Consider the following 23,698-nt stretch of genomic DNA (forward strand, 5'->3'; position numbering starts at 1 on the left):
CCCTAACTGTGAAAAAAAAAATGTTGTTTATATTTTACCCTATCTCAGGTATTTTGCTTTAGCAGCACAAACAGATTAAGATGAGGAAATGGGGTGATGTTAGTTACCGGGTCCAAACTTGAAGTTATAAGATAAAAAAGTCCTGGAGACCTAATGCATGGCCAAGTGACAATTATAGTTAATAATGAATTGTATACCTGAAAGTTGACAAAAGAGAAGATATTACGTGTTCTCACCACGAAAAGACTATATGAAACGATAGATATAAAAATTAGCTTGATTGTGGTAATCATTCCACAGTGTATTGTATAACAAAATGGCACTTATATGCCTTAAATATATACAAATTTTGTCAATTTTACCTCAGTAAGGCTGAAAAGAGACTGTTGTAAATCTTCTATGTGCATTACTTGCTGTACATATGCTTAACAATTTTACCATTAGTAATTTCTGAATAAAAGTTTACAGAAAGAAATGAAACACTCCTGTACTTGAAGGTCATCTTGAAGTTTTAAAGGCATTTGTAAGATAATAGAGGTAAACTCATCAGAAGTATCATTTTATGCACATTTATAAATCCACAAAGAAAAAAGAGGAAATACTATCCTCTACCACAATGTTAATTTATTTTTTGTAAATTCAGTATTATTATTATGCTATTTAGAAGGGTTTCTGTATACCGAATAAATGCAAAAACAGTTTTGAGTTGGCTCTCTTCATTGCTCATTTTGAATAAAGCCAAATCCAGCCAACTCATCTTTGACAAAGCAAACAAAAACATAAAAAGTAGGGAAAGGACACCCTTTTTAAGAAATGGTGCTGAGATAATTGGCTAGCCACATGTAGGAGAATGAAACTGGATTCTCATCTCTCATCTTTTACAAAAATCAACTCAAGACAGATTAAAGACTTAAATCTAAGACCTGAAACTATAAAAATTCTAGAAGATAACATTGGAAAATTTATCTAGACATTGGCTTAGGCAAAGATGTCATGACCAAGAGCCCAAAAGCAAATGCAATACAAACAAAGATAAATTGCGGGAACTTAATTAAACTAAAAAGCTTTTGCACGGTGAAAGGAACAGTCAGAAGAGTAAACACACAGCCAAAAGAGTGGGAAACAATCTTCACAATCTATACATTTGGCAAAGGACTAATATCCTGAATCTACAAAGGAACTAAAAGAAATCAACAAGAGAAAAAACAATCTCATCAAAAAGTGGCTAAGGACATGAGTAGACAATTCTCAAAAGAAGATATAAAAATGGTCAACAAACATACAAAAAATGCTCAATATCACTAATGATCAGGGAAATGCAAATGAAAATCACAATGCAATACCACCTTACTCCTGCTAGAATGGCCATAATAAAAAGTAGTAGATGTTGGTATGGATGAGGTAAACAGGGAACACTTCTATACTGCTGGTGGGAATGTCAACTAGTACAGCCACTATGGAAAACAGTGTGGAAAGTCCTTAAAGAACTAAAAGTAAAACAACCATTTGATCCAGCAATTCCACTATTGGGTATCTACCCAGAGGAAAATAAGTCATTACATGAAAGATATACTTGCACACGCATGTTTATAGCGGCATCACTCCCAATTGCAAAAACATGAAACCAACACAAATGGCCATCAGTCAATGAGTAGATAAAGAAACTGAGATACACACACACACATATATTCCATTGTGTGTATATATATACACACATATATACAATGGAATACTATATATGTTTATATATACACACAATGGAATACTACTCAGCCATAAAAAGGAATAAATTAATGACATTCACAGCAACCTGGATGAGACTGGAGACTATTATTCTAAGTGAAGCAACTCAGGAATGGAAAACCAAGTATCATATGTTCTCATTCATAAGAGGGAGCTAAGCTATGAGGATGTAAAGGCATAAGAATGGCACAATGAACTTTAGGGACTCAGGGGGAAAGGGTGAGAAGGGAGTGAGGAATGAAAGACTACAAATATAGTGCAGTGTATACTGCTTGGGTGATGGGTGCACCAAAATCTCACAAATCACCACTAAAGAACTTACTCATGCAACCAAACACTACCTTCTCCCCAATAACCTATGGAAATAAAAAAATAAACTGAGTTAATATATCTAAAGCTAGACCTGTTGGCAGTGTGTTGCCAGCCAATAACTTCAGGTTTTAGTCATTGCTCTGTCACTAGCTAGCTGTATAATTTTATTTTATTTTTTCTGGGCCTCAGTTTTCTCTATGGTGCAATGGAAATGTCAACCAAATGAATGCTAGTTTTCTTCAGCTAAAATATTTATGGCTGTCAAAAAGTAAATTATTAATTTATTCTGGTATTTGGAACTCCATTTGACTAAAACTTAGTGTTATTTTGCTTATCTTTTTATCTGGAATTCTCTTTCCTCTTACATTCTATAATCCAAGTAAACTGAGAATCCATATCCATTTCTTTCTCACACTTTTCATATCAAATTAATTACTTTGTACTGTCTATTCTACAGTCTTAAAATCCTTTAAATCTATCCCCAAAATGACTGCTTTATTTCAAACTCCTTTTATCATCTTCCTGGAATATTACATCAATTTTTAATTGTTTCTTTTATATATACATTTTACTCCTTCCAATCTGTTCACACTGCCACCAGGAGGAACAGTCTAAAACACAAATCTTTGTTTATTTTCAAAAAGGGAAAATTAGAGACTCTTGCATGCCTCAGCCACCTGGAAATGGCATAGTGCATAACATCAACTCTGTGAGCTTTAATTCAAGAAGGAAAATGGGAATCCACTGGAATAGAGAAAGACAACAGAGATCCCAGAGAGGAGATCATGCGCAAAAAGCCCCAATGATGGCATCTGTCTGACAAAAGTAAATGAAACCCCAGAATATGATAGAGGCAGAGAGCTTCTGGTATAATTTGCATGTGTGTCCCCATTTAAATTTTATGTTGAAACATAATAGTTAATGTTGGAGGTGAGGCATGGTAGAAGCTGATGGAATCCTGGAGCAGATTTCCCATGAACGATTTAATACTGTCCCCTCGGTACTGTCCTCGTGATATTTGGTGAGTTCTCATGATATCTGGTCATTTAAAAAGGCATAGAATCTTTCCCTTTTCTCTTTCACTTCTGCTCTGGATATGTGACATCTCTGCTTCCCCTTCACCTTTTATCAGAATTGTAAGTTTCCTCAGACCTCCTGAGAAGCTGAGCAGATGCTAGCATCATGTTTCCTGTACAGCCATCAGGACTATGAGCCATTTAAACTTCCTTATTTATAAATTACCCAGTTTCCTGCATTTCTTAGTAGCATTGTGAGAATACACAAATACAGCCTCCCTCTGTTACTCAGCTTTACACTAGGGGTCTTAGTAAAAGAGGTCAAAATCAAGAACCTTGCTTCTCCCAATCCCTGGAGTAAATGTGAGGAGAACCTTGGAGACACTGAAAGTGAAAAACACTAGGAAAAGCTGCAGGATTTTTCCAGACCTGAGATTGAGAACAGAGTGCTATTTTTAATCCAGGTGAATACAATGTAACTCATTTTTGGCAACCCTGCAGTATGGATGTGCAAGCATTTTAGATTTGGGTCAAAGATTGAAGTACTTGCTCTGGAGTGGGGTAGGAGCCTCCATAGCCAGAACTGTGGAAAGCTTCACAGCTGTATGCACTGAAATTGTGCTCTTCCTTGTTTCATGCCTGTAGCAGGACTAGAGCTGCTAGAGCTGTAGTTTCTCCATGGCGATGAGTGTTGCCGTCAAGTCCAGATTGCTGACCAGGAATTGACCTGCATGTGTCATTGCTGGGTGCCCAAGCCTGCTTCCCTGAGATTGTGCACGGCAGGACCTTCTCTGCTCCAACAACAGGCAGAACTCCAGGGATGCAGAGCACCCACTTTCCTGGACAAGCAGCCTGAGCCGCCCCATCCTTCCTCTGCATAAATTATGCTGCAGCAGGGAACTCTCTGCTCCATACCCCAGCAGAGCTCCAGGCATTTGGACAGAGACCATGGTGACATATGTTCCACTCTGCTTCATGCCCAGGCAGATCTTCAGGCATTTGAAGTACCTTCTCACCCAGATCAGCAACCTGATCAGCTCAAATCTTTCTGTGCAGAAAGTCTGGTGCAGGGAGACCCTCTCTGCTACATGCTCAGACATATCTTCAGTCATTTGGAGCAACTGCTCACCAAGATTGGCAGTCCGAGCCACCCAACTGATCCTCAGCAGATTGTGAGGCAGTGAGGCCCTCTCCACTTGACCTCCAAGCATATCTACAATCATTCAGAATACCCACTTGCCTGGAGCAGCAGCCTGAACCAAACCACCATTCTTGTGCAGAGACTGCAGTGCAGTGTGATCCTCTACTTTCCATGTCCAGGCAGAGAACCTGTCTCTGAGCTCTGAGATTCTTTGCTCAGCTTGGTCTATTCTGCTGTTAATACTTGCAATTGCATTATAAAAATTTTGTAGTGTGTTTTTCAGCCCTATCTTATCAATTTTATTCTTTCTTCCAATCATTATTTCATATATCAGCTGCCATATCATTTTACTGTAAACCTTAGAATCCTTGGATTGGGTTTTAGCTTTCTCCTGGATGTCTATTATCTTTATTTCTATTTATATTCTGAATTATATGTCTGTCATTTCAGCCATTTTAGCCCAGTTAATAATCCTTTCTGGGGAAATACTGTGGTTATTTGGTGGAAAGAAGACATTCTGGGTTTTTGAGTTGACAGAGTTCTTGCACTGGTTCTTTCTCACCGGTGGGGGCAGATGTTGTTTCTACTGTGGTATAATTTTAGTACAGTCACTTGAGTTCTTATCTGGATATTTTTAGAGGGCCATGGCTTTGTGCAGGATCTTTATTTAGGAAAAAAATGAGCTAGTAATACTTACTGATCTTTATTATTTTTGGTGTAAAAAACGTTGGGGCTCACACAAAACACGTAACCCTAACATATTTATTTCTGAAGATGTATTTCTTTTTCATATTGTTTCTCTGTGATTTGAACGGAGAATGTTGTGAGAGAAGATGCTAAAGGTAAAGCAAGGGCGTTATTTGAAAAAGGAGTGAAGAAAGTAATACTTTTATGTTCATCCTCCCGAATTCAAACACTTTGTTTATAAGTATTTAAATTCAGTCATATTTTATTGAACTGCTGAGTGTTAGAAAATGAGCTAATCCACTGTATCTGGAACTGGATAGACCTATTTAATTCAGCAAATATTTAATTTGTAACATGCTGCATATTTTGCTGGATATAAAAGTGGATGAGGTTAAATTCTTTGTCATCTAGCAGCTTCCATTTTGGTTTGTGAAGACTGAATTATACCATCCTACTATCCACTTCCCTCTAATACATTTTCTACTTAATGCACAACAAATGAACCACTGTGGGTCCTGGGAGAATAAATATTCTAGAGTATGCTTTGGCAGGTATACATATACTTCTCTAGGTACACAGCAGAAAAAAAGTAAAACAGGTACTATCAGATTTTATGTCATTCTGATGCGTCTGTACTTATTTAAAGGAAAATGTTCAAATATCACATATCATTCTGAGAAAAATCATTGCCTTGTAATTTAAAGAAAAAATTTTACTAAGTAATATTCTTTTATAAGAGAAGCAACACATCTGGTATAGAATTGTGTGGACAACCTACAGAATAAAAGAAAATATTTGCAAACCATATGCTTGATAAGGGCATAGTATTTATAATGTATAACAAACTTTAACAACTCAACTATACAAAAACAGATAATCCAGTTAAAACATGAAAAGGTAAACTGAAGAGGTACTTCTCCAAGAAGATAAGGAAATGACAAAATTCACATGGAAAGGTGTTCAACATCATTAGTCATCAGGGAAATGCAAATTAAAATCACAATGAGATGCTACTTTACACCTACTATGATGGCTATAATCAAAAGTTAGACAATAAGGATGTTGGTGAGGGTCTGGAGGAATTAGAACTTTCGTGCATTGCTGGTGGGGATGTAAAATTGTGGAGCCAAGATGGAAAACGTCAAGTTTCTCAAATGGTAAAACATGGAGTCACAGTATGACCCAGCAATCCCACTCCCAAAAATATACCCAATATAGTTGAAAACATCACTCAACACCAAAATTTATACAATAATGTTCAAAGCTTGTTTGGCTTATTCATAATAGCCAAACAGTGGACACACTCCAAGAGCTCATTTACTGGAGAGACATGAGCCAGATGGCACAATAGGAGTTTACTGGTTCCAGTCCCACTCACAGAAATCCAACCAGCAAGTATCTGCATACAAAAATAAAACAATACCTTCATAAATGTCTGGGTACTCAGGAATGAGGTTAACACACAATCTTGGTGTGCAGGGTTTTTACCCTATTTTTCCCCTCTTAACACATTGAATATATTATCCCGATTTATCTTGGCCTGAAAAGACTTCTGCCAAGGAATCTGCTGATAGTGTTATAAAGGTTCCCTTGTATGTGATGAGGAACTTTTCACTTGCCACTTTCAAAATTTTCTTTTGTTGTCTTTGATATTTGATAATTTTATTGTAACTCGTCTCAGTGAGAACATCTTTATGTTCAACCTATTTAGAATTCTTGGGCTTTCATAGTTCTGGTCTTACATTGCCTCATCCAGGTTTTGGAAAATATTTAAAAATCATTATTTTTAAAAACATGCTTTGTACCTTTTTCTCTTTCTCTGCTATTTTGGGAGCCCTTATAATATGCAAGTTTGTTTCCTAATGTTGTTTCTTAAGTCCTATAGGTCCCCATTCTGATTTTCTTTCTTTTTGTTGTTGTTCCTTTGACGATAATTTCAAATGATCTTTCTTTGAATTCACTGATTTTTTCTTCTGTTTGATTGAGTCTACTGTCTAAGCTTCATATTGAAATTTTAAGTTCAGATGTTTTACTCTTCACCACCAGAATTTATTTTAGTAATCTCTGTTTCTTTGTTCAACATATTATTTTGCTCATGTACTGCTTTTCTGCTTTATTTAGGTATCTATTGGTGGTTTTCATAGCTCATTTTACTTCAAAATAATTATTTTAATAATATTTAAGGTAATTTATAGATCTCCATTTTGTTAGAGCCAGCCTTTGTGGCTTTATTTTGTTCCTTTACTGCTGTCATGTTTCCTTCATGCTTTGTGGTCCTTGAAGCCTTGCATTTCTGTTTTCTTTTTTTCATTTATAGATGCATTCACCTTTGACGTCTTTCCTGACTGGATTTGGGAGAGAAAGACCTTCACCAGTCAGCATTGCTAGACATTCTGAGGCGTCTCTCAGAATTTTTTTTTTTTTTTTTTTGCATGTGACAAGTCAACTCCTCTTGTTTCATTTTAGAAAAATGATTCATATTATGTGTGTTTTATATTGACCCCACAAAATCGGTCAGATGTTTCCAGCCTCTTATTTATTTTCCTTAGGAAGTTGTCCTCAAATGTTCAACAGTGTACCCCTTCATCAAATCCAGTAGAATAGAGCAAGATAATGATATCCACACCTGCTTTTGAGATCTGTGTGCTATCAGAGAAGTCTTGTACATGCCCTCTGTAGAAATAACATGGGGCACTGTGCACCAGGGCATGTGGGGTGCTGGTCATGGTGGCATAGAGAATGATGGTGGCATATGTAAACTGATTGTGGGATTCTGCAGGTGTGTTGTTTTGTAGGGTTTATGGAAAAGTTTCTTGGAGTTTACAGGTCAGTTGACAAGATCCACAGATGGCTGTTGTGATTCACACATAGGTTGCTATTAACTCCAGGTCTTTCATCTTCCTCCTAACTTCCCCCAGATAATTCAGAGGTACCAATCCCCTCAGTGCTCTGGATGGGATAAGACATAATCAGGCCTCCTGATAAGCATCCTGCAAGTCTGGAGACACCAGGTGTTCACTTCACTCTCACTTTCTCTTGTGGGAGAAATTACAGATTGAGGGGGCCTCTCTCAGCACCAAGCTGTGTTGCCTTGGTTGAGAGCTGTCATGGGTAAAATGAAACTGTTCTTATCATCTTCAATTTGAAGGGGCCTCTCTTGAGACTGATCTCTAATGCCTCGGGGGAAGAGTGTTTTAGGTAAAATGAAACTACATTTTTTTTTTTTTTACCCTCTTCAATATAGCCAGTCTCAGATATTTTGCTCCACCGGGGTGCTGTAACTTCACCTTAACTCTGGGGCTTCCACAAGGTTATTCTCATCTGTAGGTGGTTGGAAAATTGGCATTTCTATAGAATAGAAATGAGAACTGAAATCTGCTATTCCACCATATTGCTGACTTAACGAGTAACGTGTTGGAACTTGAGTACTCTCAACACATAACTGTATGTCCAGTGAAAATGACCTTAGAATTAAAGATGAAAAAAAGATGTTCTCACATGAAAGGAGTCTAAGAGATTTTTCTTTTTTTTTTTTATCAGCAGTTCTTCTTTAAAAGAGATATGCTAAAGAAAGTTCTTCATCTAAGAGGGCAATGATATCAGGGGAACACTTGGCACATCAAAAATGAAGATTAACAGGAACAGTAAGTATCTGAGTAGATGTATTAGTCTAATCCCCTCTTAAGTTCTAAGAAATAGGTATAACAGGTTAAAGCAAAGTATGTAGAGTAATCCTCCCTTATTATCAAGGGATATGTTCTAAGACCTGCAGTAGATGCATAAAACCACAGATAATACTGAACTCTATATATATGCTATGGTTTCTCAACCTGATAACCAACACAGCTATTGAGTGACTAATGAAAAGGTAGCATATACATCATAGATATGTTATAAAAAGGGACAATTTATATCCTTGGTGAAACAGAGCAGGATGACACAAGATTTCATCATCATCATCACGCTACTCAGAACGACACACAATTTAAAATTTGTGTGCTATTTCCTTCTGGAATTTTCCACTTAATATTTTCAGACTATAATTGACCACAGGTCATTGAAACTACAAAAAGCAAAACCGCATATAAAAGGAAACTACCGTTACATTGATGAATTTTCAGTGTATGTACAGGTATGACAAACACAACAGAAAGGGATAATTGTAAAGGGACTTATTTTATGATAAGCTGTCTACATTCCACTTGAAGTGGTAAAATATTTATTAAGTTGACTCTACAAAGTCTTTATAGTTTAAACCCTAGAGCAACCATTAATAAAATCATAGACATAGTAAAAAATTTAATAGATAAAATATTAAAAATATTCAAATAATCCTCCCCCAAAAAACAGGAAAGGGAAAAAGAAAGAATAAAAATTATGGGAGCAATTAGAAAATGCATGCTGTAGGAATAAACTTCAGTTCTATTTTAAAGACTTTAGTATTCCAAAGGAGTTTAACATCATGGAAAATCTAAAGGGTAAGACTAAATACGTTAGTACCACTGCTTCTTAGCTTCCTTTTAGTCAATGTGATGTATTTCACAGTTTTTAAAAACTGCCAATTTAGATGTCAAAAATTAGGTCAAAATTCTTACTGCATCAATTTTATCACAAGATTTAAATTGGCTTCTTCCAAATTTCTGCCATTACATTGCAATAGTAAGAGCAACTTTTTAGTTTTTCACTTTTACTGTTTAGTATTTCTTTACAGCCTTGGATTTGTGTAGACTTACTAGAGGTTTGCTGATGAGTAAATGTCATTATGTATAACTAAAATGGGCTGTTATCCAGGTAAACCTAGAATGGAATAACTGAGAGAAGAAAATTTCAAAATAATCTCATTTTTCCCAATCCTTCTGCAGAACCTTCCACACAAACAGTCACAATTTATTTTGTTGTGAGAAAAAAATGGAAGCTAAGATAAAGGAGGTAGTAGCCAAATATTCAGGGCTAGCAAGTGACAGGTCCCAAAAGAGATGAAGATTGCCACCACTAGCAAAAGTGTGCACACACAGGTGCCTCTACCCCATTCTTACTGGCACATGCATGACTCATCATACTTCTGGCACACATGCACACACAGACAATGCTGCCACACCACCACTGGCATACACAGCATGCAGACTGAAACTCTGTTGCCACTGTCTTGATGAACCACTTTTGTGGGCACCGCATTGGAGTGTCATTGCAAGCAAACCAGGAAAATATTTGACCCTCGGACACAGCAAGTGCTTAACTTCAGGAAGCCAGAGAAAAAACGCTATGGGCCTGGTCCCAGCCCCTCAGAGTTAGAGCACGCAGACCAGCAGTACTGAACTGAGCCATGGTGTCCTGCAAGCATCCAGAAATGAAGCCAGTTGTATGAACCCAACTTACACCACAGTCAAACCCTCAAGGGCATCAAATATTATAAAAGGAAAAAATAACTCTTCAATGAACAGCAACTTCAAAGATTAAAGGGACATCAACCCCAAATAAAAAGAACCAGCACAAGCACTCTGGCAACTCAAAAAGTCAGCGTCTTCTTACCTACAAATAACTGCACCAATTCCAAACAATAGTTCTTAACAAGGCTGAAATGACTGAAATGAAAGACATAGAACTCAGAATATGTAAAACAACAAAGACCATAGAGATTCACAAAAAAAGTTGAAACCCAATCTAAGGAAATATATATATGTATGGAATATATATAATATATAATGTATATATAATGTATATCATATATTATATAATATATAATGTATATATTATATAAATCATATATATTATATAATGTATATATTATATATCATATATTAAAAAACACAACAAGAGATAAAAATATCAATTTTTAGAATCAAACTTATCATACAGAACTGGAAAATCACTACAAGAATATTATAGTACAATAAGAAATATTAACAGTAGAACAGAGCAAGCTGAAAGAATCTCAGAGTTAAAAAACAATTATTTGGATCAACTCAGTTAAACAAAAATAAAGAAAAAAAAATTTAAAAAATGAGCACAGCCTCCAAAAATATAGAATTATTTAAAGAGACCAAACCTATGACACATTGGCATCCCTGAAAGAGAGGGAGAAAGAACATGCAACTTGGAAAATATATTTGAGGGTATTATCCATTAAAATGTTCCAAAACTTGCTAGAGAGGCCAACATTCAAATTCAAGAAACTCAGAGAAGCCTTGTGAGATACCATGCAAGAGAACTATCCCCAAGACACATCGTCATCAGATTCTCCAAGGTCAATGTGAAAGAAAAAAATACCAAGGGCAACTAGAGAGAAAAGGCAGGTCAACTACAAAGGGAACCCTGTCAGGTTAACAGTGCATCTCTCAACAGAAAGACTTTGAGTCAGAAGAAATTGGGGGAAGACTATTTTCAGTGTTCTTAAAGCAAAGAAATACCAAACAAGAATTTTATATCCATCCAAACTAAGCTTCATCAGCAAAGAAGAAATAAAATCCTTTTTAGGCAAGCAAACGCTAAGGGAATTCATTACCACCAGACATGCCTCATAAGAGGTCCTTAAGGCTAAATATAACCACCCAATAATAGTAGATGACATTAAAATCCCAATGACAATATTAGGCACATAATTGAAGCAGAAAACCATTCAGGATCTGAACTCAAAATTCAACTAAATGGAACAGATAGACACCTACAGAACAAGCCACTCAACAACAGCATAATATACCTTCCCATCTGCACTGGGCCCATACTCTAAAATTGATCACATCCTTGGCCAGAAGAAAATCTCAACAAGTTTACACAGCCAAAATTATACCAACCACACTCTCAGACAACAGAGCAATAAAAATAAAAATTAATACTGAGAACACTGCTCAAAACAAGATAGCTACATGGAATTCAAACAATCTGCTCTAGAGTGTCTTTTAAGTAAACAATGAAATTAAGGCAGAAATCAAGAAATTCTTTGCAGGTAATAAAAACAAAAATAAAGCATACCAGAATCTCTAGGACACACTTAAAATACCATAAAGAGGAAAGTTTATGGCAATAAATACACACATCAAAAATTTAGAAAGTTCTCAAATTAACAACCTATCGGGGCGGAGCAAGATGGCCGAATAGGAGCAGCTCCAGTCTCCAACTCCCAGCGCGAGCGACACAGAAGACCGGTGATTTCTGCATTTTCAACTGAGGTACTGGGTTCATCTCACTGGGGAGTGCCGGACGATCGGAGCTGGTCAGCTGCTGCAGCCCGACCAGCGAGAGCTGAAGCAGGGCGAGGCATTGCCTCACCTGGGAAGCGCAAGGGGGAAGGGAGTCCCTTTTCCTAGCCAGGGGAACTGAGACACACAACACCTGGAAAATCGGGTAACTCCCACCCCAATACTGCGCTTTAGGAAACAGGCACACCAGGAGATCATATCCCACACCTGGCCGGGAGGGCCCCACACCCACGGAGCCTCCCTCGTTGCTAGCGCAGCAGTCTGTGATCTACCGGCAAGGCAGCAGCGAGGCTGGGGGAGGGGCGCCCGCCATTGCTGAGGCTTAAGTAGGTAAACAAAGCTGCTGGGAAGCTCGAACTGGGTGGAGCTCACAGCAGCTCAAGGAAACCTGCCTGTCTCTGTAGACTCCACCTCTGGGGACAGGGCACAGTAAACTAAGACACACAGACACCTCTGCACAGACGCAAACGACTCTGTCTGACAGCTTTGAAGAGAGCAGTGGATCTCCCAACACGGAGGTTGAGATCTGAGAAGGGACAGACTCCCTGCTCAAGCGGGTCCCTGACCCCTGAGTAGCCTAACTGGGAGACATCCCCCACTAGGGGCAGTCTGACACCCCACACCTCACAGGGAGGAGTACACCCCTGAGAGGAAGCTTCCAAAGCAAGAATCAGACAGGTACACTCGCTGTTCAGAAATATTCTATCTTCTGCAGCCTCTGCTGCTGATACCCAGGCAAACAGGGTCTGGAGTGGACCTCAAGCAATCTCCAACAGACCTACAGCTGAGGGTCCTGACTGTTAGAAGGAAAACTATCAAACAGGAAGGACACCTACACCAAAACCCCATCAGTACATCACCATCATCAAAGACCAGAGGCAGATAAAACCACAAAGATGGGGAAAAAGCAGGGCAGAAAAGCTGGAAATTCAAAAAATAAGAGCGCATCTCCCCCGGCAAAGGAGCGCAGCTCATCGCCAGCAACGGATCAAAGCTGGACGGAGAATGACTTTGACGAGATGAGAGAAGAAGGCTTCAGTCCATCAAATTTCTCAGAGCTAAAGGAGGAATTACGTACCCAGCGCAAAGAAACTAAAAATCTTGAAAAAAAAGTGGAAGAATTGATGGCTAGAGTAATTAATGCAGAGAAGGTCCTAAACGAAATGAAAGAGATGAAAACCATGACACGAGAAATACGTGACAAATGCACAAGCTTCAGTAACCGACTCGATCAACTGGAAGAAAGAGTATCAGCGATTGAGGATCAAATGAATGAAATGAAGCGAGAAGAGAAACCAAAAGAAAAAAGAAGAAAAAGAAATGAACAAAGCCTGCAAGAAGTATGGGATTATGTAAAAAGACCAAATCTACGTCTGATTGGGGTGCCTGAAAGTGAGGGGGAAAATGGAACCAAGTTGGAAAACACTCTTCAGGATATCATCCAGGAGAACTTCCCCAACCTAGTAGGGCAGGCCAACATTCAAATCCAGGAAATACAGAGAACGCCACAAAGATACTCCTCGAGAAGAGCAACTCCAAGACACATAATTGCCAGATTCACCAAAGTTGAAATGAAGGAAAAAATCTTAAGGGCAGCCAGAGAGAAAGGTCGGGTTACCCACAAAGGGAAGCCCATCAGACTAACAGCAGATCTCTCAGCAGAAACTCTACAAGCCAGAAGAGAGTGGGGGCCAATATTCAACATTCTTAAAGAAAAGAATTTTAAACCCAGAATTTCATATCCAGCCAAACTAAGTTTCATAAGTGAAGGAGAAATAAAATCCTTTACAGATAAGCAAATGCTTAGAGATTTTGTCACCACTAGGCCTGCCTTACAAGAGACCCTGAAGGAAGCACTCAACATGGAAAGGAACAACCGGTACCAGCCATTGCAAAAACATGCCAAAATGTAAAGACCATTGAGGCTAGGAAGAAACTGCATCAACTAACGAGCAAAATAACCAGTTAATATCATAATGGCAGGATCAAGTTCACAACATAACAATATTAACCTTAAATGTAAATGGACTAAATGCTCCAATTAAAAGACACAGACTGGCAAACTGGATAAAGAGTCAAGACCCATCAGTCTGCTGTATTCAGGAGACCCATCTCACACGCAGAGACATACATAGGCTCAAAATAAAGGGATGGAGGAAGATTTACCAAGCAAATGGAGAACAAAAAAAAGCAGGGGTTGCAATACTAGTCTCTGATAAAACAGACTTTAAACCATCAAAGATCAAAAGAGACAAAGAAGGCCATTACATAATGGTAAAGGGATCAATTCAACAGGAAGAGCTAACTATCCTAAATATATATGCACCCAATACAGGAGCACCCAGATTCATAAAGCAAGTCCTTAGAGACTTACAAAGAGACTTAGACTCCCATACAATAATAATGGGAGACTTTAACACTCCACTGTCAACATTAGACAGATCAACGAGACAGAAAGTTAACAAGGATATCCAGGAATTGAACTCATCTCTGCAGCAAGCAGACCTAATAGACATCTATAGAACTCTCCACCCCAAATCAACAGAATATACATTCTTCTCAGCACCACATCATACTTACTCCAAAATTGACCACGTAATTGGAAGTAAAGCACTCCTCAGCAAATGTACAAGAACAGAAATTATAACAAACTGTCTCTCAGACCACAGTGCAATCAAACTAGAACTCAGGACTAAGAAACTCACTCAAAACCGCTCAACTACATGGAAACTGAACAACCTGCTCCTGAATGACTACTGGGTACATAACGAAATGAAGGCAGAAATAAAGATGTTCTTTGAAACCAATGAGAACAAAGATACAACATACCAGAATCTCTGGGACACATTTAAAGCAGTGTGTAGAGGGAAATTTATAGCACTAAATGCCCACAAGAGAAAGCAGGAAAGATGTAAAATTGACACTCTAACATCGCAATTAAAAGAACTAGAGAAGCAAGAGCAAACACATTCGAAAGCTAGCAGAAGGCAAGAAATAACTAAGATCAGAGCAGAACTGAAGGAGATAGAGACACAAAAAACCCTCCAAAAAATCAATGAATCCAGGAGTTGGTTTTTTGAAAAGATCAACAAAATTGACAGACCACTAGCCAGACTAATAAAGAAGAAAAGAGAGAAGAATCAAATCGACGCAATTAAAAATGATCAAGGGGATATCACCACCGACCCCACAGAAATACAAACTACCATCAGAGAATACTATAAACACCTCTACGCAAATAAACTGGAAAATCTAGAAGAAATGGATAATTTCCTGGACACTTACACTCTTCCAAGACTAAACCAGGAAGAAGTTGAATCCCTGAATAGACCAATAGCAGGCTCTGAAATTGAGGCAACAATTAATAGCCTACCAACCAAAAAAAGTCCAGGACCAGATGGATTCACAGCTGAATTCTACCAGAGGTACAAAGAGGAGTTGGTACCATTCCTTCTGAAACTATTCCAATCAATAGAAAAAGAGGGAATCCTCCCTAACTCATTTTATGAGGCCAACATCATCCTGATACCAAAGCCTGGCAGAGACACAACAAAAAAAGAGAATTTTAGACCAATATCCCTGATGAACATCGATGCAAAAATCCTCAATAAAATACTGGCAAACCGGATTCAGCAACACATCAAAAAGCTTATCCACCATGATCAAGTGGGCTTCATCCCTGGGATGCAAGGCTGGTTCAACATTCGCAAATCAATAAACATAATCCAGCATATAAACAGAACCAAAGACAAGAACCACATGATTATCTCAATTGATGCAGAAAAGGCTTTTGACAAAATTCAACAGCCCTTCATGCTAAAAACGCTCAATAAATTCGGTATTGATGGAACGTACCTCAAAATAATAAGAGGTATTTATGACAAACCCACAGCCAATATCATACTGAATGGGCAAAAACTGGAAAAATTCCCTTTGAAAACTGGCACAAGACAGGGATGCCCTCTCTCACCGCTCCTATTCAACATAGTGTTGGAAGTTCTGGCTAGGGCAATCAGGCAAGAGAAAGAAATCAAGGGTATTCAGTTAGGAAAAGAAGAAGTCAAATTGTCCCTGTTTGCAGATGACATGATTGTATATTTAGAAAACCCCATTGTCTCAGCCCAAAATCTCCTTAAGCTGATAAGCAACTTCAGCAAAGTCTCAGGATACAAAATTAATGTGCAAAAATCACAAGCATTCTTATACACCAGTAACAGACAAACAGAGAGCCAAATCAGGAATGAACTTCCATTCACAATTGCTTCAAAGAGAATAAAATACCTAGGAATCCAACTTACAAGGGATGTAAAGGACCTCTTCAAGGAGAACTACAAACCACTGCTCAGTGAAATCAAAGAGGACACAAACAAATGGAAGAACATACCATGCTCATGGATAGGAAGAATCAATATTGTGAAAATGGCCATACTGCCCAAGGTAATTTATAGATTCAATGCCATCCCCATCAAGCTACCAATGAGTTTCTTCACAGAATTGGAAAAAACTGCTTTAAAGTTCATATGGAACCAAAAAAGAGCCCGCATCTCCAAGACAATCCTAAGTCAAAAGAACAAAGCTGGAGGCATCACGCTACCTGACTTCAAACTATACTACAAGGCTACAGTAACCAAAACAGCATGGTACTGGTACCAAAACAGAGATATAGACCAATGGAACAGAACAGAGTCCTCAGAAATAATACCACACATCTACAGCCATTTGATCTTTGACAAACCTGAGAGAAACAAGAAATGGGGAAAGGATTCCCTATTTAATAAATGGTGCTGGGAAAATTGGCTAGCCATAAGTAGAAAGCTGAAACTGGATCCTTTCCTTACTCCTTATACGAAAATTAATTCAAGATGGATTAGAGACTTAAATGTTAGACCTAATACCATAAAAATCCTAGAGGAAAACCTAGGTAGTACCATTCAGGACATAGGCATGGGCAAAGATTTCATGTCTAAAAACACCAAAAGCAACGGCAGCAAAAGCCAAAATTGACAAATGGGATCTCATTAAATTAAAGAGCTTCTGCACAGCAAAAGACACTACCATCAGAGTGAACAGGCAACCTACAGAATGGGAGAAAATTTTTGCAATCTACTCATCTGACAAAGGGCTAATATCCAGAACCTACAAAGAACTCAAACAAATTTACAAGAAAAAAACAAACAACCCCATCAAAAAGTGGGCAAAGGACATGAACAGACATTTCTCAAAAGAAGACATTCATACAGCCAACAGACACATGAAAAAATGCTCATCATCACTGGCCATCAGAGAAATGCAAATCAAAACCACAATGAGATACCATCTCACACCAGTTAGAATGGCAATCATTAAAAAGTCAGGAAACAACAGGTGCTGGAGAGGATGTGGAGAAATAGGAACACTTTTACACTGTTGGTGGGATTGTAAACTAGTTCAACCATTATGGAAAACAGTATGGCGATTCCTCAAGGATCTAGAACTAGATGTACCATATGACGCAGCCATCCCATTACTGGGTATATACCCAAAGGATTATAAATTATGCTGCTATAAAGACACATGCACACGTATGTTTATTGCAGCACTATTCACAATAGCAAAGACTTGGAATCAACCCAAATGTCCATCAGTGACAGATTGGATTAAGAAAATGTGGCACATATACACCATGGAATACTATGCAGCCATAAAAAAGGATGAGTTTGAGTCCTTTGTAGGGACTTGGATGCAGCTGGAATCCATCATTCTTAGCAAACTATCACAAGAACAGAAAACCAAACACCGCATGTTCTCACTCATAGGTGGGAACTGAACAATGAGATCACTCGGACTCAGGAAGGGGAACATCACACACCGGGGCCTATCATGGGGAGGGGGGAGGGGGGAGGGATTGCATTGGGAGTTATACCTGATGTAAATGACGAGTTGATGGGTGCAGCACAGCAACATTGCACAAGTATACATATGTAACAAACCTGCACGTTATGCACATGTACCCTACAACTTAAAGTATAATAATAATAAATAAATTAAAAAAAAAAAAAAAAAAAAAAAAAACAACCTATCATCACTCCTAGGGAAACTAAAAAAAAAACAGTAAAAGTACACCAAAACTAGTATTAAAAAAATAATAAAAATGAGAGCTAAACTAAAGAAAACTGAAACACGAAAAACCATACAAAAGATCAACAAAGCCAAAAAGTGGTTGTTCGAAAGAATACATTTAATTGATAGACTGCTAGCAAGAGTAATAAAATACAGAGATGATTCAAATAAATACAATCATAAATGACAAAAGGGACATGACTACTGAACCCAAAGAAATACAAAAAAACTTCTCAGACAGTATTATAAGCACCTCCATGCACACAAACTAGAAAAGCTACCAGAAATGAATAAACTGGAATCATACAGCCTTCCATGATTTAACTAAAACAAACTGAAAGCCTGAACAGTCCAATAAATTCTGAAACTAAATCAGTAACAAAAATGACCAACCAGAAAAGGCTCTGGATCAGAAAGATTCACAACCAAATTTTACCAGGCATATAAAGAAGAGTTGGTGCAAATCCTACTAAAATTATTCAAAAAAAAATTGAGAAGGGACCACTACCTAACTAATTCTATGAGGCCAGCATCATTGTAACACCAAAACTTGGCAGAGTAACAACAACAAGAGGAAACGTCAAATCAGTATTTCTGATGAATATAGATGTGAAAATCCTCGGCAAAATGCTAGCAAACTGAATCCAGAAACACATCAAAAAGGTAATCCACCATGGGCAAGTTGACTTTACTCCTGAGACTCAAGGTTGGGTTAATGTACAAAAATAAGCATCACTCATCACATAAAAGGAACTAAAAGCAGAAAGCCCCATGATCACCCCAATTGATACAGAAAAGGCTTTAATAAAATTTAACCTTCCTTCATGTTAAAAATCCTCTTTAAGCTATGCATTAAAGGAACGTATGTCAAAATAATAAGAACCCTCCCTAACAAACATATAGCCAACAACATGCTGAACAGGCAACAGCTGGAAGCATTTCCCTTGAGAACCAGAATAAGACAAGGATGCCATTTCTCTCCACTCCAATTCAATATAGTACTGGAAATCCTAACCAGAACAATCAGGAAAGAGAAAAAATTAAAGGCATATAAACAGAAAGAGAGAAAGTCAAACTATTCTGTTTGTAGATGATATTATTTTATACCTTGAAAACCCCATAGTCTCGGCATAAAACCTCCTAGACCTAAAAACACCTTTGGCAGAGTTTCAGGATACAAAATCAATGTACAAAAATCTGTAGCATTTCTGTACACCACAATGTACAAGCCAATAGTCAATTCAAAACACAATCCCATTCAAAGTAGCCACACACACACACACACATACATACACATACACACACACACACACACACACACACACAAATAAAACCAGGAGTACAGCTAATCAGGGAGGTGAAAAATCTCTACAGTGAGAGTTGTAGAACACTGCCGAAATAAAATGAAGTTCACACAAAAATGCCATGCTAAGTGACAGGAAAATCTATATTGTTAAAATGACCATTCTGTCAAACACAATTGACTATTTCAGTGCTATTCCTATCAAACTACCAAAGACATTTTCAAAGAATTAGAAAAAAAAAAACATTCCAAAATTCATATTGAACCAAAAAAAAGTGTCTGAATAGTCAAATCAATCCCATTCAAAATGATTTTCCCACCTGAATTAAAACTATACTACAAGGCTACAGTAAACAAAATAGCATGGTACTGGTAGAAAAACACACATAAACCAATGAAACAGAATAAAGAACCCAGAAAGAAAGCCACCTGTCTACAATCATCCATCTTTGACAAACTTGATAAAATCAAGCAATGGGGAAAGCATTCAAAATTTGATAAATGGTGCTGGCATAACTGACTAGCCATACGCAGAAGATTAAAACTGAACCTCTTCCTTTCCCCATCTAAAAAAATCAACAGAAGATAGATTAAAAACTTTAAAATGTAAAAACCTAGAACTATAAAATCCCTTGAAGATAACCTAGGAAATATCATTCTGCACATAGGACCTATCAAACATGTCATGACTAAGGCTTTAAAAGCAATTATGACAAAACCAAAAATTAACAAGTGAGATCTAATTAAATGAAAGAGATTCTGCACAGCAAAAGAAACTATCAACAGTGTAAACGGAAAGCCTATAGAATGAAAGAAAAAATATTTACACACTATGCATCCCACAAAGGTCTAATATTCACAATCTGAAAGAAACTTAAACAAATTAGCAAGCAAAAATAAACAACTACATTAAAAAATGGGTAAAGGTCATAAACAGACACTTCGCAAGAGAAGACATAAACATGGCCAAAAAGCATATGAAAAATGATCATCATTAATCATTAAAGAAATGCAAATCAAAACCACAATGAAATACCGTCTCACACCAATCAGAATGTCTATGACTAAAAGGTAAAACAATAACAATCACAACAACAACAACAAACAAGACAATAACCAGATTCTGGCAAGGTTGTATGGAAAAGGGAATGCTTATGCACTGCTGGAGGCAATGCTAATTATTTCAGCCACTGTTGAGAGCAGTTTGGAGATTTTTCAAAGAAGTTATAACAAAACTACCATTCACTACAATAGTCACATTACTGGGTATATTATGCCTAAGAATATAAATCATTCTCTCAGTGATATGGTTCGTTCTGTGTCCCCACCCAAATGTCATGTTAAATTTTAATTCCCATTGTTGAAGGTGGGTCCTGGTGGGAGGTGATTGGATCATGGTGGTGGTGATCATGGGGGCTTAGCACCAACCCCCTAGTGCTGTCTCCTGATAGAGTTCTTACAAGATCTGGTTGTTTGAAGATGTGTAGCACCTCCTCTTTGACTTTCTCTCTCCTGCCTACCACGCAAAGACATGCTTGCTTCCCCTTCACCTTCTGCCATGATTAAAAGTTTCCTGAGGCCTCCCCAGCCATGCCTCCTGTATAGCCTGAGGAACTGTCAGTCAATTAAGCCTCTTTTCTTAAAAAATTACCCAGTTTCAGGTAGTTTCTTATAGCAGTGTGGAAACAGACTAATACACCAAGAAAGACACATGCACATATGTGTTTATTACAGCACTGTTCACAATAACAAAGACATGGAACCCACCTAAATGCCCATTAATGTGGACAGATTAAAGAAAATATGCTACATATACACCATGGAAAACTATGAAAACTGAAAACAAAAAGAAAGCATGTCCTTTGCAGCAACATGAATGGAGTTGGAGATCATTATTTTCAGTGAACACAGGAAGAGAAAGCCAAATACTGAATTTTCTCACTTACAAGTAGGAGGTAAATATTGAGTATACATAGATACACAAAGGGGAGTAATAGAAAATGAGCTCTATTTCCTATTTTTGAAATATGCCAGGCGGGGCGCGGTAGCTCACCCCTGTAAGCCCAGCACTTTGGGAGGCAGAGGTGGGTGGATCACGAGGTCAGGAGATCAAGACCATCCTGGCTAACATGGTGAAACCCCGTCTCCACTAAAAGTACAAAAAATTAGCCTGGCGTGGTGGCGGGCTCCTGTAGTCTCAGCTACTCCAGAGTCTGAGGCAGGAGAATGGCGTGAACCCGGGAGGCGGAGCTTGCAGCGAGCCGAGATCAGGCCACTGCACTCCAGCCTGGGCGACAGCGAGACTCCATCTCAAAAAAAAGATAGATAGATAGATAGATAGATAGATAGATAGATAGATAGATAGATAGATAAAAGAAATATGCCAGAATATTCTTTCCTTCTTAACAACGCCTGCACTCAGGAGAAACTGTTTTACCTGAACTTAAGCTGCTTCTGTTTCATCAGAGTCTAACGTAACTGAGAGGAAAGCCTTTAAATGTCTCATTACTAGACTAGAACCAGCTGAGGAAACAATATTTGAGCTTAATTATATAGCAAAAGAAACTTCCTAAACTTAAAAGAAAAGAAAGAGAGAAAATCAGAACAGAACATCCACAAATGCTGGGGCAATTCCAAAATGTATAACATTGATTGTGCAATATAAAGGCCAGAAGCGGAAGACAGAAAAAAACAGAACAAATATTAGAAGAAATAATGACAGATAACTTCTCCAAATTAATGTAATACGTCAAGCCATAGATCCAGGAAGCTAAGAAAACATCAAACAGAAAAAGTTGAAAACAACAACAGCAAACTATGCACCCAAATATATCATATTCAAACTTCACAAAATAAAATAAATGATAAAGGAAAATATCCTTAAAGAAGCCAGAGGGAAAAAAAAAATCTTACCTATAGAGGAGTAAGGATAAGTATGAAATCTGACTTCTCAGAAACCGTGCAAGCAAAAAGTGAAGACGGAGTGCTGTATTTAAAGTACTGAAATAAAAAAAAATAAATATATGTTTTATTATATAAAATTATATATTATTATATATAGTATATGTATTTCTATAATAAAATATACATATTTTATTATATATTTATTTATTTATTACATATTTTATTATTTACTATATATAGTAAAATATATAGAATAAAAATAATTTTATATTTTACCTTAACTTATTCATTCTCTGATGATCTTTGTTTCTTTATGTAGATTTAACTTTCTGACCCATATAATTATCCTGCTACCTAAACAACTTATTTAACAGTTTTTGCGAGGCACATCTACTGGCAGGAAGTTTCTGTTTCTGTTTGTCTGAGAAAGTCTTTATTTCTCCTTCATTTTTGAAAGATATCACCAGGTACAGAATTCTAGATAAGTGTATATATACACACACACATTTATTATATAATTATTATTATAATATATATTTTTATTATAGATAATAAATACATATACACTTATCTAGAATAATATATATTAAATATATATTAAATATATATTACATAGAATATATACTAAAATGCATATTGTATAATATACAATATATATTATATACAGTATATATTATATAATAAAATATGTTCTATATAATTTCCAATATATAATAAAATATACATTACATATTATATATTATATACAATAAAATATATGGATAAAAGCTACCTGACTTCAAACTCTCTTGCCCATTTTTTTAATTGAGTTTTTTTGTATTGTAGAGTGATAAGCATTTTTTTTTTGCATATTTTGGTAACAGTGCTTTATCTAATATGTATCTTTCGCAAATATTTTCTCCCCATTCTGTAGATTATCTTCTCATCCCCTTTATAGTGTCTTTTGCAAAGCAGAAATTTGTAATTTTTAATGAAGTCTGGCTTATAAATTTTTTTTCTACATGGATTGTGACTTTGGTTTTGTATATAGAAAGTTATTATTATACCCCTGTTCGTCTAGATTTTTTATGTTACCCTCTAGGAGTTATATAGTTTGCATTATATATTTAGGTCCATAATGAATTTTAAGTTACTTTTTGTGAAAAGTATAAGGTCTGTGTCTAGATTATTATTTTTTGTTTGCATGAAGATATCCAGATGTTCCAGCACTATTTGTTAAAAAGATTATATTTGCTCTATTATATTGCTTTTTCATTTGTGTTGGAGATTAACTGACTATATTCATGTGTGTCCATTT

General features: G+C 37.0%; 1 protein-coding gene across 1 annotated transcript in view; it reads left to right on the forward strand.

Annotated features, from left to right (window-relative positions):
* The first annotated feature begins 2,992 nt into the window (after positions 1-2,992).
* LOC126945830 (NADH dehydrogenase [ubiquinone] iron-sulfur protein 3, mitochondrial-like) overlaps positions 2,993-23,698 on the forward strand; it is a 32,891-nt gene continuing 12,185 nt past the window's right edge. The window contains exons 1-2 of the mRNA XM_050775868.1: positions 2,993-3,055; positions 4,055-4,243. Coding sequence (XP_050631825.1) covers positions 2,993-3,055; positions 4,055-4,243 — 252 coding nt within the window. The remainder of the gene's footprint in view (positions 3,056-4,054; positions 4,244-23,698) is intronic.

The sequence above is a fragment of the Macaca thibetana genome, chromosome X (genome assembly GCF_024542745.1).
Source record: "Macaca thibetana thibetana isolate TM-01 chromosome X, ASM2454274v1, whole genome shotgun sequence".
NCBI classification, from domain to species: domain Eukaryota; kingdom Metazoa; phylum Chordata; class Mammalia; order Primates; family Cercopithecidae; genus Macaca; species Macaca thibetana.